This window comes from Sabethes cyaneus, chromosome 2, assembly GCF_943734655.1.
Source record: "Sabethes cyaneus chromosome 2, idSabCyanKW18_F2, whole genome shotgun sequence".
In the NCBI taxonomy this organism is placed as follows: Eukaryota; Metazoa; Arthropoda; class Insecta; order Diptera; family Culicidae; genus Sabethes; species Sabethes cyaneus.
The window spans coordinates 139,921,434-139,938,829 of NC_071354.1; the positions used below are offsets into that span (position 1 = coordinate 139,921,434).

At 40.1% G+C, this 17,396-nt stretch overlaps 1 protein-coding gene across 1 annotated transcript in view; it reads left to right on the top strand.

The window, feature by feature from the left end:
* LOC128736078 (protein sister of odd and bowel-like) overlaps positions 1–8,783 on the top strand; it is a 63,744-nt gene extending 54,961 nt beyond the window's left edge. The window contains exon 2 of the mRNA XM_053830560.1: positions 6,919–8,783. Within this exon, the coding sequence (XP_053686535.1) occupies positions 6,919–8,783 (1,865 nt within the window). The remainder of the gene's footprint in view (positions 1–6,918) is intronic.
* Positions 8,784–17,396: the final 8,613 nt, after the last annotated feature.

Here is a 17,396-nt window from a genome sequence, read left to right on the forward strand (position 1 = left end):
CATCCTTAACTTATGAATATTTCATATTTAATCTGCAGAGTTTAATTGCACACATTACCTATTTAAATGGAACATTGCATTGTACGGCTAAGCAGCGGTTGCAACCCTGTCTCATTCCCCTATCGGATCTCAACGACCGTGAACATTTAGTTGGTCACACATTTTACTCACATTGCGATGCAGTACCTTTCTGTCCCTTCGGTTGAGAATCCGCCCTCCTGAAACCTGCATGCTTTGGCGAATATATGTTTTGTACTAGGGTGGATTTGCCTAATTCAGATCAAGCGATTATCACACTCGAACAAATGATGTTGTATTACTGTTTATGAATTTTAAAAGTATAATTCACATTCGATGGCTATAATACTATTTATCTTTGTTTTCCATTTTTTCTCTAACATTAAAATAAACAAAATCTCGAGATTTGAAATTGCCAATGTACCTATACCTAAAAGCAATTTCTAAAGTAACTAGCATTAACCACACTAGCCTGAACCACCTAGGTGAGCTATCCTTAGCTTATGGCTGCAAAACCTAAATGAGAATACTCTAGATTACACCATCGGCCGTCAGCCACCCGAGTGGTCAAGAGTTTGTGGGCCGCCAGTGTCTCTGTCCGGCCACCCGGCCGAACGTACCATCAAATGCCACATCAGCATAACGGGAACCAGCAATTTTCATTCAAATTCGATTTAGCTCGTTAGTGCTGTTGCCTTTTTCCGGTCTTGTACCCGGTCAGTGCTACCATGCAAGCGATGCCCCGGTTGGTTTCTGTTACAGCTGAGTTCCAATGACCACTGCCGGATCTTTATCCATGGCCAGGAATGTACACTTGGCAGACGCTCGCTTGGCTTGCTCGAACGGTGCTTATGCATTAAATTCCATTTCGCTCCAATATTTATTGACCCAATCCGGTTCGGATCTCGAGTGAGTTCATCTCCAAGCCCAACATTACGACGGATGCAGTCCAAAAGGAGGATAATTTTAAGTGTATTATTATCGAACATTAATTGCAATTAAAAGAACATTGTAAAGGGCTTTCGAAGGGGTTTCACAGACACAATAGAGCAAGCATATAACCGTCTAAATACATACGCTTGTGTTAGGTTGCACTGACAAGTGTTTCAAATAATATTGGGAGATAGCTCTAGGACGCCTTCATCTGATGAACCCGTCTGGAATCAAAGGATTAAAGTAACTGCGTTTAATCTAGAGGTGAAAATTCGACAAATACAGCAGTCATGCTCATGACATGGAACAAACGACGAAGATACATCTTATAAGCTGCTGTACAATTTACCGTCATAGAAAGCATTCATTAAAAGTAAATCAGTGGCTCCGTTTTAACATCAGCTTCACCGTTTATCACTATTTTTCCTACTAACTCTGTCTTCAAATTTGACCAATAAATCGATGCGTTTCGTAATTGTTGAAGTATTACTCTGAAAAGTCATACGCCATGAATCGATATATGTAAAAAAAGAAATAGAACGATGTCTGGTGAATATGGTGGGTGGCACAGAAGTTCCCATTTAACCGTTTCCAAATAAGTTTACACGATTTTCGCAACATGGAATTTAATCCTGGAGCTAAAACTTGAACTTGGATTTAGTTTTTGACTTATGCTTATACGTGGACCTAGCCAAAGCAATGCGGTAACTGGTCGACATCCATTCATCCAGGTATATGGTGCAGTAGAATCAAATGCAAGCATGTATGGATGTCTTCCTGCAATGATAAATAAGTCGGTATACGACGGATGGAATCCGATTTAGATCGAGGGGGAACATCTAGCAACGCGACGTGATACATGTCACATGTAATGTCACAAAAGGTATTAGAGACAGAGATTTTCTGTCTTCAACAGAGTTGTTTATAATAAGTTTGTATGGTTCACCACTTGAGACCACTTTTGTTTGTGTTATTCGTTCAGGACTCTGCTTCTACTGTTGGAACGGGCTACAGACTAGTAGTCGGTAATTTTAAAACCTACTCGACGATTCACTGCATCGAATAATGTCGCCGTCTTCTGATTATTTTCGGAATTCAACTATTTGATCAGCATCGTTAAATGATGAGCAGCGACATTCCATCATTTTAAATCGCCCGTTATTTTCAACTACAAAATTGACGATCATACAGATTCATGATTCATTGGTCATGGATGATCTTACTGTAATTCTCGGTCCGAAACTGGGTTTTCCAAATTGCAGAAGTACAGAAATTTTACGAAGTATTAACGAGTGGCAACTAAAATTTTGATTTTTTTTCTCAGGCTGTCAAAAAGAGACAAAGATGCATCAAGAAGATCTGATTTACCGAAATTTAAGATACATTATCTGAAAAAAAATTAGTGTACATTTGAAAACGATCCGTAATAGGCTGTTCGGCGAAGCTTTCGTTTTACGTCCGAACAGGAGTGTTGTACGGCCGTCATGTCAACTTTGCGAATGCATCTCTTGATTCTACCGATCAACCGTTTGCAATTCGTGGCTCTCCAGTTATTTTTGTACACCAAGGAACTCAAAATCCCGAAGAAATCTTCAATTGGGCACACTGAGACAGATTTTTCGGGTCATGATTTTTGGGTACAAATGGGATCGAATGGATATTCAGGAACGATTGTGTTTTTTTTTGCGTAATGCGATGATGCTCTATTCGACCAAAATACGTATTGTCCATCTGCATGACGTTTTTGTAGAAACGGGATCAAAATTTTCTTAAAACATTCGTCTAGTGCATCTTAATTGATAGCCAAACCAGAGGGCTTGTTGTTGAAGAAACGAGAAAGAGAACGATGTGCTTCTGCGTCCGTAATTTTGGCTGGTCTTCCACTGCCTTGCTTGCGAATAGTTTTTGGGAATCTAAGGATATGATAAAGAGTCGAAGTCGCAACATATTTGCTTTTTAAATGTTGTACCGTATACTCTTTGCCGAGATTTCTGTTGCAGTTCGTAGAATTGTACAACGCGCTTCCGAAATGCTTCTTGTTTCGACATCACTTTTAGCAAAACTGGGAAAGCATAAACAAAACAAAAAATATTAACAAAAAGAGGAAAGAGAGCTAGTACATACATACTCTCATTTCTCTCTGAGCTCGTTTGTTGTTGACCATAAGAGCTGCGAAAAACTTCCAAAATTTTAGTTGCCACCCGGTATAAAACTACTTTATCTCAAAGCACTGTATTACCCCCAAGTCCGCCATGTTCACGAAAATGTGTGTATAATTTGGACTTCACTCCAGCCTTTGGAATCTTGGAATTTTAAAAAATGCAGAAAAGGTTTATAAAATCAAAATTGAGTCAAAGTGATCGAACCATCCCTGACAATAGGATCTACCTGTTCTACTCGGTGTGTCTGCTTACCTCCGATACCCAATCGCTGTCAGTTGCCTTTCATCGAGCCTACTTTTCCCTTCACAAAACGCTACGATCAAGAGGCATTAGCCGTCGTACAAACCTGACAATGTACAAACCCTCTATTAGACCGATAGTTTTATGGATTTGACAATGCTCATGTAGAACATACGCGCTTTTGCCGATGACATTTGGTGGAATACAAGCTGAAAGCGAAGAGTAGCAGGATGCATGAATCAAGGGCAACGGACAACTGCTTGATGAGATTACCAATGTAATTTGGCGAAAGTCGGTAAGCTACGGTGAACCGGATACAGCGTAAGGAAACCAGTTCTAAGCGACAACTCCACCGGTATTCAGAACAAAGGAGCTCAACGTGCGAAATGGCTCATCCAGGTCTAAAGTCCATGATGTAAGGTCATCGTGTTACATTTTGAGAGAGTGATAACGACCTAGTTCATTTAACACCGATTAACGAACACATTCAACAACATTTATAAGCGGAGACAGCCTCGATACAGAATACCCCTACGTAGACCTACAAATCATCGGCATAATTAAGCTTACACTTATACTACCCATCGATGCATAGTTGACGTAAAAACCAAAATGACCAAAATGTACTTTTTCGGTCCTACGCACTCTTAACCGTTATGTGTTCGACAGGGTACCCGGGTACCTTTTCAGCTTCCAAAGTACGAAATTCTAAAGTTTTCTTTGATCAAGGATACTGAAACTCTGACATCGCGTCTGCGCATAGTCGCGTAATTGGGGATCAAAATTAGGGTATTTTTTATATCAAAAGTTTTACAGTTCCTAAACAAGCAAAGATAGAGGTATACTACATTCGGCAAAGTTGTGTATCTTTGCTATTTGTACAACTTTATAAAACTTGAAAAAGTCATACAACAACTACAAAAAAAGCTTAAATAGAAAAACTGATTTTGACGATTCACATCTAAGAAATAGGATTTTTCTATCTTCGCAGAAGAGATAGAAGGTTACGGTCTTCAGCAAAATTTCTTGTAATAATATGCTCTAAAACTTTGCAGAACTCATCAATGTGTTATATTGAAGCTGAAGAAAAATAAATTTTTTATTTCACTTTTAGGGGGATTATTCAAAATTTGAATTTCACCATACGATAGAACTTTTAATTTCAAGAAACTCTTCCAAAGGTTCCATAAACCTAAAATCAAGTTTTCCTACTCAAAACTCTAATGCGCAAATATTTTTGGTTTTGGACAACTGTGAAGCCCCACGGGAATATGTTCCGGAATGGCCATGCCATGGCAAAATCATCAGACAGAATCAAAATAATGAAAAATGACCTTCTGGAGTAATTTCATGAATTTAGACACCCATATTGCCAGTGTTGCAAACCAAACAGTTTTATGGCCACAGGAGATCCCACGGGAACTTGTCGCAGAATGGTCATTCCGAGGATATATCATTGTATTGTTTTAAAACAATGAAGAATGACCTTTCGGAGTAATTGGAAGATCTTTGGATACCCATATTACTATAATTAAATCAAAAAATATAAAAAGCGCTTTAATTCCGGAACACATCCTCGGCCTGCCGGATTTCCGGGAACCAGATGAACCACTTCCGGCTCTGTTATAACCACACTGGAAGTGGATAAGTTCCTGAATCTTTTGGTAGTAAAAGTGTCCGAATCGGTCAAAAATTGTCAAAGTTACAAGCGTTTCAATTTGTGGGTACCCGGGTACCCTTGTCGAGCACTTAAAGATGTTTTTTTGTCGAACACATAACGGTTAACTATGTTGTTCACATGCCCAATACCCAAACAACATATGTTTATTCGAAAATATTCGAGAAATTTAAGAAAATTGAGCTACTCTGCTATTGGTTTCACGTAATGCTAATGATTGACGTAATTCCCCGCATAATCAATCAGCATAGTAACCTATTTGTTTTCATAGCTTTACGCCAAGTTATGTGAATAATCGTTCAAAAAAAAAACAGTCTGTTTATTCGCATAAACTGGCGTTCGCATTTTTTAAACACAATAAATGAGGAATGAATCATAAAACCCCATCCGTCCTGTTTTGATTAATAAACTCTACTAAATTGACAGATTATTTGATTGAAAAAGTTTATAGCAAAGATTATATGGCTTTAAACGTTTTTCACGATAAAAATGCGTTTTCTCAACAATCATGGTGCTGGTCGTTACGTCGACTATGCATCCATGGGCAGTATAACCAAGCGAGAATGCAACATTGTTGAATAAGATGACGATGTGGTCATACCTTCTTCAGTTCTTCAGTTTCAATATAACACATTGACATGTTCGGCAAAGTTTTAGAACATATTGTTACAAGAAATTTTGCTGAAGACAGCAACCTTCTACCTCTTCAGCGAAGGTAGAAAAATCCTACTTCTTACAAGTATGTAAATCGTTAAAATCAGTTCATTTATTTTAGCTCTTTTTGTAATTGTCGTATAACTTTTTTATGTATTACAAGGTTGTACAAACAGTAAAAAAACACAACTTTGCTAAATATAGTATACCTCTATGATTGCTTGTTTAGGAACTGTAGAACATTTAATATAAAAAATACCCTAATTTTGACCCCAAATTACTTGACTACCAACAGACGGACCTAAAAATTGATTAAATTTATTCAAGAAAACTTTATTGATGTAAATCAAACAGAATGGCATTACAGGTGTTCGTCATCGGAACAAAAATTGAAGTCCAGGTTCCTGTTCGGTCCGATTAAAAATCGGAACGAACATTTTTAGTTCGACTTTATTCCGGTCCGATTTGACTCTGTTCTGGTTCCGGAATCGGAACAGAGCCAAGTCGGACCGGAATAAAGCCGAACTAAAAAGTTCGTTCCGATTTTTAACCGGACCGGACCGAAATCGGGACTTCTATCTTCATTCCGATGTCGAACACTATTATGCATAGTTCACAAACCTATAAACTAGACCTTTACCAGGCACTGCATATGTTAAGGAATAATATTTTCTCCTACAACTTACTTTTATTTGCACTTACTCATATTAGTAACAACTTACTTATACTTACTCAGCAATTACTTGAAAAACATGACAAGAAAAAGGATTTAAAAGTGCTCCTATTTTGTTGAAATTTTGTAACTTATTCAATTTCCGAACGTTTTATGTGATATAAACCAACGCACAACGCAACGTTAACCAACAGATGAATTAAGTTCCGAAAACGTGTCGATTTCTATCTTAAATAGCAAGTAAAACCGTATAACAAAGGTTCTTTCCACCACTAGGGGGATTAAATCAGGTTTTTGACAATAAATTTGAATAGGCTGATGTAATAATACAGTACCGTTGTATGGCACCGTGTTTATCACTATAGCAATGCTGCTCAAAAGATTTGCTCAACTAATTAAACATCATCAGATATCTTTTTGATTCATTAGCTTAACTGCCCTATTTGTTATCATTCTCACCTCTCTGTTTTCCTGTAATCGCTTCCAGTTCACCGCTGTCTAATTAGATTCCAACAGAACGGCTTTAAATTTAATTGCCTTTCATTTTCTTTCACTTGCAGGATTCTCCATTCAGCTAAGCGATTTCCGGAACACAAAATGTGGCCCAGTCACCGCCGCCGTTTCCCACAATAATACCAATTTCAAAACTAACAGTAATAATAACACCAACAACGGCACCATTAGCCACGTGAAGGCTAATTCCTCAAGACATTTAACGGTAAGTGCTTCCTCAATCCATTCCGTCGTCAACCAGTCGCCTTTGGCATCAGCTACAACAACAGCAGCAACAGTAACTTTACAGCCACCATTACCGACAACAGCAACGGCGGTGCTAAAATCCGGCCGTAGCCATAATAATTATCCGAATAAAAGAGAACAACAGATGTTAATTTACACACAGCCCCCATCAGATAAGAAAGGAGATAAATCACCCTCACCGGGGCCTGTAGGCATCAACTCATCTTCCACCGTAGCCAACGGCGTCGGCGGAAGTAGCACAACAGGTCATCAGACGTCATCCGCCCCGTTCCAATACGATGCCACCTCACCGATATTCCGCGAGCGGAGCATCGAAGAAACGGAAGCCGCACATGATTTATTGTCCTTATCGCAGAGCCTACCCCCTCTTCCGGCTCCGTGCGTGGTGACAATTCTTCATCCGAGCACGGAACCAACCGTGAATTTTGTCACGTCCAGCGCACCAACCACCAGTAGTGCCCCATCATCTGCCGTCGTGCAGAACACCAATAACATAATAAATATTGTCGATGGTGCCTACCAGTGTCCCCCGGGATCGGCACCAATATCGATGATAATTCCATGTTATGAAATTACAACGACAACCACCACCATTCCAATGGCAAAGTCTATTGCTGCTTCGGCTGCTCCCCTGACACCACCCACATCAGAGCACTCATCTGACACGGAAAGTAACGGATCTTCGCCGACCGCCCACCTACCGGTGGTATCATTTGTATCGTCGTCTTCCAACCAGTCCAACAAGCGGACCAAAAAATCTTCCACTTCAGCTCCGGCAATTGCACAATCCAATAAAAAGACCAAAGTAGATCTTGCCGATTCTTCAGTAACTTCTACTTCGGCAGCTGAGCTGTACACATACGATGATCTAATCTCTAGCGATGGTCGTTCAAAAAACCGAAGGAAAACTACCAATGCTACCACAAAACTACCGACCATTGCAGCCAACGAGGAAAAACAACCGCCAGCGGAAGCTAAATTGTCAGAATCACCCGCTGGAGCTATTTCCAAAGGTAAATATAAATGTCCCGAATGTGGTAAGCAGTATGCAACGTCCAGTAATCTATCCCGACATAAGCAAACTCATCGCAGCCTGGACTCTCAATCGGCTAAGAAATGTCAGACTTGTGGCAAGGCATACGTTTCCATGCCTGCCCTAGCGATGCATTTATTAACTCATAAGCTTTCCCACAGCTGCGGAGTTTGTGGAAAACTTTTCTCCCGTCCGTGGCTCCTGCAGGGGCATCTGCGTTCACACACCGGAGAAAAACCGTACGGTTGTGGACACTGCGGTAAAGCTTTCGCCGATCGATCGAATCTTCGAGCACACATGCAGACTCATTCTACTGACAAAAATTTCGAATGCCAACGATGCCACAAAACTTTCGCCCTGAAGTCCTATCTTAACAAACATCTGGAATCGGCGTGCTACAAGGAAGATGACATGGTAGGCGGTAGAAAGATCTATCACAGCAGCCAGGATATCGATCGGGACGAGGCACGTCAAAGACAATTGCAGCAATTGCACGACGAAAGCAGTAGCATGACGATTGATGTGGTCACAACCACAAGCACCTCGTGGGGAGACAACTGTCTGTCCGAGCCTACTGCGGAAATCGACGATGACGCCGATGAGGATGAGGATATCGATGTGATTACGGCGTAAAGTTATAATTGCGATCGCAATTGAACCATCTTGTTTAGTTGCAGTTTGTTCTAATCTATAATCTATAATATGCTTTCGATTTTTTTGCGTAGTTGAATGGCGAATCCCAAAACCAACCAACAATCCAAAACAATTCAATTCAAAAATCATCCGTCGTTATTCTCTTTCACATTTCCTGTACTTCGCTAAAAACACTTGTGTCATTCTCCTTCAAAATTCATGAAACACTTCAAATAAGTAAGTACGTTTCAACAAGCTAGCCGCCGAAATGCCGTTTTTCCCGTACCGAACCAACTTCCGGGGCGCATAAACCATGTCTCATTCCGGTCCGTAGCAATCATGCCTTCTGTCATCAATTCATAATAATTTACCCTCGATCAGGAAACTCTATCATGGTAAAATAACGAACGCATTAGAGAATCTATTTTGCAGTGAAATTTTCCAATCTCATACACACTCGAAGTTGCGCGATTTTCCCATACTTGAAGGAAGGACAGCAAAAAAATGATGAAAAGTAATTTTAAGGAGGAAAATAAATTACTTTTAAATGATGACTCATTGCCGTCTTGACTGGAAGAAGAGTTTGCCTTCATTATAACTACGCTTTCGGCATCTCGCTCCACCAGAACAAAATGCTAGGTAAGAAATTCGCTAAATTTTCAGCGAACACTGTCAGTGGTAAAAAGTGCGGATGAGGCGAGCTCCCATAGCCAACCCACCTTCTTTCCGATACTAATGTACTACTTCTATTCATAGAATATCGCATCACTTCCCCTATTTCCCAGCAGTTGCCATGCTGGCATACTATTAACGATTACTCAATTTCTGTCTCCTGCTCATGGAAGCATTAGAAAAGAAGGGAATAGGTACGAAAAAATAACAAACTCACTCTGCACGTTGTAAAATGTAAGGAACCTTTACTCCGCCCATAAGCGCTCAACTATCTACTCAATTTAGGTTGAAAAATTGCGTTTATTGGAAATTGATGGCCCTCGCCCGTCATCCACTTCAGCAAACTGCCTTGGTTGGCGATTCTTTCTGGTGTGCTCTTTCGTGCGTATACCTACCGCGGTAACTTATAGTTTCCGGCATTTGAATTTGATGCAAACATAGACATCGAGTCGATATTTGCATAAAATTAACTGCTAGTTATTTACAGCGGTAAATCTTCGACCGGCAAAGTGCCGCACTAACGAGACTGACTATAAACATTAACTTTTCAGTAACTTTTTGTCTCATAGCATAAAAGTTTAAGTCAAGACAAACCCGATCACAAGGACCCCATTTATCCACTCTTACCTGTAGCGATTTTCATCCAGAACATGATGGCAACATGTCATTAATTCGGTAAAAACTGCAAGAAACAGTTGCATACTGTAGTCAAGCACTTAATTAGTCAAGCAATTCGTAATAGACCGAAAAGGTTTCATCTTAAAATAATGATTCATGGAGCGGTTATCATAAACAGAGAAACAACATTTAATTCAATCTTCTCTAATAAGTATTTCGGTTTATCAATTGAATATCTGCCCTCAGTCTGCTGCGAATCTTCGTTCAAGTTTGGTACCTCCTGCTAAAATCCCGTTCTCCATCATCGCGCAGCAATCCCAAATCCCACTTTTACCCTCGTCTCACTTAACGACAACAACAACATCCACTCTGCACTCAGCCATTTCTTCGTCACCTATCTTAGAACCCACATCCCGCACGCAACAAGGACGACAACGTCCGTAGGATACCAGGCATGTTGGAAAAAAGCTAAATAATGACACATCCCATCAATCTTCGGTTACTTTTCCTCCACTCTGCATGCGCGCAAAGTCACTTGTTTTTCATAAGAAGCTCCAGAAAAAAAAATATTAGGTCCCTAAAAGCATTTGCCATAACGTGTATGAAAAAAAATCCTACCATTTTTCGGCCGACAGCAAGCCTCATACAGTCGGCAACGGTAGGTACATACTATCCGGCTTCATGAGAACACTATTGCGGTGGACTGCGCTGGACGTCCAAGTCATTATCAATCACCATTATCACCCAGTCTGATCCAGCCATAACCAATAGTGCGCGAGAAAGTAAAGAAAAAGTACCCATTTCCCCACCCTCGAGATCCCAAACCTAAACCCAAAATCAAAGCCGAGGAAAGCCGAGAAAAAGTATATCATCTTCAATCATCGTCATCCTTATCCTCATCAGCCGCAATCATCGCCAGTGCCGCCGACCATCAGCAGCAGCAGAGTATAAAAAAATGCTATCGCAAATGTCAATTATTTAAGATACGTTTTAATCGATTAATCGGTACGTCCTAGAAATGCTTCTGGAACCATTGTTAGTAACATCAGCAAAAGTAAAATCAGCAAAAATTAGGCATCAGTTAAGGCTTACAAAAATAACAGACATGGTGGGGGAAAAATCATTGCAAAAATTTAAAACGGCAGTCGGCAGTACGAGAAAAATGAGAAATATCAAACAAATGAAAATATTCAAAAGTTTTGAGGGGCTGCTTGGTGGTACTACCAGGAAGGCGGAAGCGAAGCATACATGCAATCTATAGGGATGCGATGTCAAGATACACATTATAATACTTTAACCAATGTTGCCATTTTCGTCGACAATGTTGATTAATGATAAATGTCTGTAGAGATGATGCGAACCGGAATGTACTGCCTTAAGAAACATAAGGCTAATAAAAACTCTCTGTGGTAACGGTTATGAAAGTTGGTCGAAAAGCGACGAAACAAAATTCAAACAAGAATAACTTTCTTACATTGAAGTTACATTGTAAAAAAAATATAAAAAAGTACACAAAAATGTGAGACAATGGAGCAAAGCATCGAAAAATAGCATGAATAGATAAGCTCTAGAAAATATTTTTAGGAAAAAAACTTTTTGGTTATGTTTATACTAAATTCCTACCAGCTAGTCCCCTCCCATTTCAACTGTAAAATAGAACGAAGCATAAGCAATACAAACATTCTGTTCTCTAATCTTAAGAATCAGAGGTATCCACTATGTAGATGGCAACAAAGATTCTTTCCTAACATCGGTTATAGCATTAAGCAAATTAGGCCATATACTACGCCCAAAACCACCCCCAAAAATCACACTAGCGATACTGACAAGCAGGGATAATTAATATCCCATTACTCGAAAAGCCCCGTTGGACACAACGATCGGCATTCGGAACTACTATGAAACTGACCAAAAGTTTCAAGTACATGATCTACTTTTCAGCACAGCTGGTCATGTCGGTTCGATTGGTGGTACGGTGCGGCAAGGGTTAATCTATTATTATATATGACACTTCCAGACCCGAAAAAACAGCCATCGCCAAATATGTGCTCTGTAAGATAAATGGTCCAAAAAGTGGCCCACTGCATAGGATTCGGATGGTTCCGAAGTTGATTGACGAGTGAAAAATGACATATGCCGAGAAAGAGTATAGCAGAAAACATGTTCTCTGCCATGTCCCGCAAATTGTGGGATGGTCAAAAAGTAGGTTATAGCAGAAGATGTATCATCCGAACGCATTACTAAGCAAATAAGCAACGAAATTAGTTGAAGAAAAACGTGTAAATTATTCGATAGTTTGATTTTTTATATGCATTTCTCATTAGATTTGTTCGAAAGTTTAGAACCTGAAATTTATATAAGCTGAAACTAAAATATGACTAAAGCAATATACTTATATTTATTATTAGTGACGATCTCGACGAAGCAAAAGCAATTTTCACGCGAAAATTAAAAAGAAAACAATACTCTTCACCGCCCTCATCCCCAAAACTTACTTTTTAAGAGAAGAGAGGACCACAATAACTTATTTGGATGGGATTTCGTATGCAACCGTCGGCGCTGCAATGCGCTGATAGGCTGAAATAAGTACCTATTTTTCCAGAGAGATTCCACGACTATAGGAGTTGGAGAGTCCCCTCTTCTCTTAGCTTTTAATAAGGATAAATCATCTTTCACTATAAGGGCGTAGTGAAATATAGCAATTCTATATTATGTCAATCTAACCTAGTCAGACTGTTACAGTCATATTTTCTGCAACATCAATTGATATTCTATAAAAAATAGCATTTAACAGTGAGTGATGAACACCGTATCTCTCTAGTCAATTTAGTTGCCTTCGCGGGTGCACGGATTCAAATCGAACGGATCTTTCCAGAACAATTCAGATGTCAATTTATAAAAAACAATAACTGAAATATTTTATGCAAAGACCTCATGCATTATTCTATCGCTTTGTTAAAAATAATTTTTCTCGAACAGCTCCATCATAGTCGAACAATTGATGTCTAGAGTTAGTTGAAATTGTATAAACAATTTGCTAAAATTGCTGTTAAATTCTACGATTGTAAGTGGATTTACTAATAGCGAACTTGTTTATTCAATCTGGTAGATGATTATTTTTTGTTTATTTCAACCCGGATTTAACGAACAGACTCGCTATAGCGTTGAAATTGTAAGCGGTATCAGCTTCACAAAAAAGCACTTCAACAGGGTACGGCAGATGTGCTCGCTGAATCTATGTATTATATATTAAAGACCCTAAATAGCTACCTTGTGGTACGCCAGAAATCATGCCGAAACTACTCAACCATTAAATGCAAACAAAAGCAGAGCGTTTGCCGAACACCTTGCCGAAGTATACGGGAAGCTTAGATATAGAATGCGTGTATTTCTTATCACCCATTACTTGCTGACTTAGTTGGCCTTACGTCTTATGATAAGGCCTGCATAACGTAATTTCTCCATCTTATCATTTTTGCCGGATAGTTGTCGGGCATTCCAGCAAGAAGTCCAGTCCAACACATCCGTTCATCCAGCTTCAACTAATTTTTTGAACACTGGGCTTACTGTAGAGACGCACAAGTTCGTGGTTCATTCTTCATCTCCATACACCGTTCTCTTGCACACCGCTAAAGATGATTCCTAGCATCCACTATTCGAAAACTCCAAGTGCTCGCAAATCCTCTTCTAGTAGTGTCCGCGTTTTATGCCCATAGAGGACAGATGGTTTAATTAGCGTTTTTTACTTAGGCTACTAGGAAACTCAAATTATTCGACTGCAAATGTTTTGGACTTTTAGAGATCATAGTAGGCACGGCCGCCCAGTCAACTCCAAACAAGCCAGTCGTCGTATGTTCTAGTCACGGCTGGGCGGTGCTTCTGGAGTCAGTGAGATCGTTGCACTAGCCCCGTAATTGTCCTGTACTCTAATAACCGGCTGCGAATTGTGTGTCGATACAGAAAAGTCAACTCTTAAAGACGTTCACACCCAAGACCTTGATTTTTAGTAGGCACGACTTTGACTAATAAAAGGCTCTTTAATCTCACGGCTGCCGCCCCTTACGGCCGAATCTGATCATAGCTGGTTATTTGAGGTTTCGCGGTTGTACGCGACGAGCGCTTTCAGCAGTAAGCCTTCCAGAACGTTCGACGCTCCACGCTGCCTTCATATGCTAGCAAAGTATGCCATCGAACATCCTAGAAACATCCACCAGTACATATAGCTGAACCTTTTCGAAGTTGCTCGAGGCCACGCAAGTACTATAAATACGGGCGTTTTAGCCGAGAGCAAAGTCAGTCTAATTTCAAACATTGTAGTGTGAAGATCAAGTAAAGGTAAATAGCAGCAGTAAAGAAAAGGTGTAAATGAAACCACTGGCGTTTTCATTTTCAGCATACTCCCTTGGAGCGGAATAAGGGCAAATACCAGCAGTTCTTTTAAGAACTGTTTTGAAGAGTGATGTTTTTCTCTCGATTGCCAATTCCGTTGCCATACCTACGGTATGTACAGTCCACCGCAAGCCGTCTCCAGTTCCCAGTGCGGACAATAAAAACAGCGGTTATTTATATGCTTGGTAACAATTGTAGCCTTTCCGCATATGGATTCGCCGCACAGTACAGAGGTCAGCATCCAGTTTTTTCGCCAAATCATAATCCGAGATGATGGGATCAGTTTTGACTTTCCGAATGACCTTCAAGCGCAATTGACAGAAAACATTAGTGATATCTAATAATTTATTCGACTGCGCTACAGTTCTTCTTTTAATTTGACGCAAAAAATTGATCACAGGTTTTAACACTCAAGAACACCTAGAGTTCGCCACTCGCGCTCCATCATCATCGACGCTTCATGGTCATAGAATACCTCCAGGAGAATTAACGCCTTATAGAGCACGAGTTTCGTACAAAATTCCAGGCTGCGGGACTTCAGCTGGCTGCGCAATCTGTAGAAGGGCCTATTTGCAGCTTTTACCATCGTTTTTACTACACGACTCACATCACAATCGCATATCACTAACTTATCAAAGTAGACAAGTTCAAAGACCACTACCCCAATTCCAATACCCGAAGAGCTCCCAAGTAACCAAAAGTTCCGATAAAAGGGAATTTTTAGGCCTAATCAGTCAACGAAATGAGCATGAATAGAATTCTATTCAGCTTAATTTTTAAGTAACTAACCGTACTTTCAAGTTCGTATTTGAAGATTACACTTCGAAAGGAATGCATAGCAACTTCCAACAAAACTAGAAAGTTCGCAAAAAGTTCACTTAAGTCGCTATATAGAACAGTGTTCAGCTCAAAAAAAAATTTTATAATCTTACAAAAATTAAAAAAGATGGGGGGAGAAAATTTCCATTTTTTTTTGTATTTATTCATGACATTTCCTTAACTACAGCATTTATTTCGGTTATAAATGATAACCAAAATTGATTATTTAATTGAAAGTTTATCAGAATTTAACATTGCAACTTGCCACACACAGACCACCCTCGGGGTGAACTCGTACTCCTATTCCTTTCGGTAACCTAGATGCATACCACTGTTCCGTTGTTGAAATATGCGATCTGCATCGATTTTACTCGATGTGCTAATTTCTCATTAACAACAGCACCGGAACGAACTTACACTCAAAAACAACTCATTAGTAAAATGTACGTCACTTGTGGCGTCAGAGATGAGGCAATGCATCCTGATAGGCTTCCAACGCGGAACGCTCGGGTTTAAATCCAGCAGCGGCATGTGATTTTTTTATTTGGTCTATCTTAATCGCATGAAACGAATTTGCAAATGTTAGGAGTTAGGTAGAAAAGTATTTAAAATGCTGAATATTTGCATTTTATTAACTTTTGAAGTTATTTTAGAAGCTGCTTAGCATTCTATGCAGTGAACTCAAAGCAACTTGAAAGTTCGTTAACTACTTGCCTCGACCTAAAGCTTGTTAACCTTCATTTGATACTATTATCCGAACTCTTGGGTACTTTCAAGTTGCATGTTGAACTTTTAAGCTGTCATGTTGAACTTTCAAGTTACTACAAATATTAACGGTACTTTATTGAGAATGAAGTTTGGTTTACAGATGCAGTTATTCAGCAAGAAAGTTCTACGGAACTTAATTTGAACCAAATATGAACTTCCAAGTCCGTTCCTTAAGTGAAATTCGAACTTTTGGTTGCATGAGCTGCCACGCTGTCTACCAGTCACTATATACTTAGTTTTGGCAGGGTTTATGATAAGCCTTATCCTTGCAGCTTCCTCCTTAAATTACTTACCTAGTTGGCTTGTCATCCCAAGACAAAGTCTGCTGAACAAAGTTTCTCCAATTTACTCGGTTGTGGTCCGCAGCTCTTCAATTCCTTGCATACCTCGCTCCACTCGTCCTAATGATCTTACTGGTTGCGCCCCTGCTCGTCTTGTTTTTACGAGATTTGAGGCGAATTTGCAGGGTAATTATGCAGCATTCTTGCAACATGGCCTGCCCATCGTATCCGTCCAGTTTTGGCCACCTTTTCAATATTGGGTTGGCCATAGAGCTGGGCGAGTTCATGGTTCATCCTCTGTTTCCATGTTCCGCTCTCCTGTACGCCGCCGAAGATCGATCTTAGCACTCGTCTTTCGAGAACTCCGAATACTCGCAAGTCCTCCTCGAACGTTATCCAAGTTTCATACCCGTGGAGAACAACCGGTCTAATAAGCGCCTTGTACAGGGTGCACTTCATACAGGGGCTTAGTCGGTTCAACCGCAATTGCTTATGAAGCCCATATAGTAAGTATGACTTCCGCTGATAATACGGTCCGCGGTTACCAGTGAGCCAAGGTAGACAAATTCATCGACTACCTCAAACTCATCGCCGTCGATCTTTATACTACAGTCCAAGCGGCGTCGGTCGGCCTCAAGTCCGCAGGTTAGTATGTAATTTGTTTTAGACGTATTTACCTTTAACCTAATCTTTTCTGCTTCGCGCTTTGGTCTGGTGTTCAGCCACCACCACAGATGTTCTGTCGATAATATCCATGTCCTCGGCAAAGCAAACGAATTGACTGGATTTGTTGAAAATCGTGCCCCGCTTGTTGATATCCGTTCGGTTCATAACACCATCCCCTTGACGAAGCCCTCTGTGTATTCGAATGAACTTGACAATCCACCCGAAATCCGAAAACAGCACTGTATAGCATCCATCGTAGATCGAATCAATTTGGTGAGCTTCCTGGGGAAGCTGTTCTCGTTCATGTTTTTCCATAGCTCTTTTCGGTCGTATGCGGATCATATGCGGCTTTGAAGTCAACGAACAAATAGTACGTGGGAATTCTGTATTCAGAGCCCTT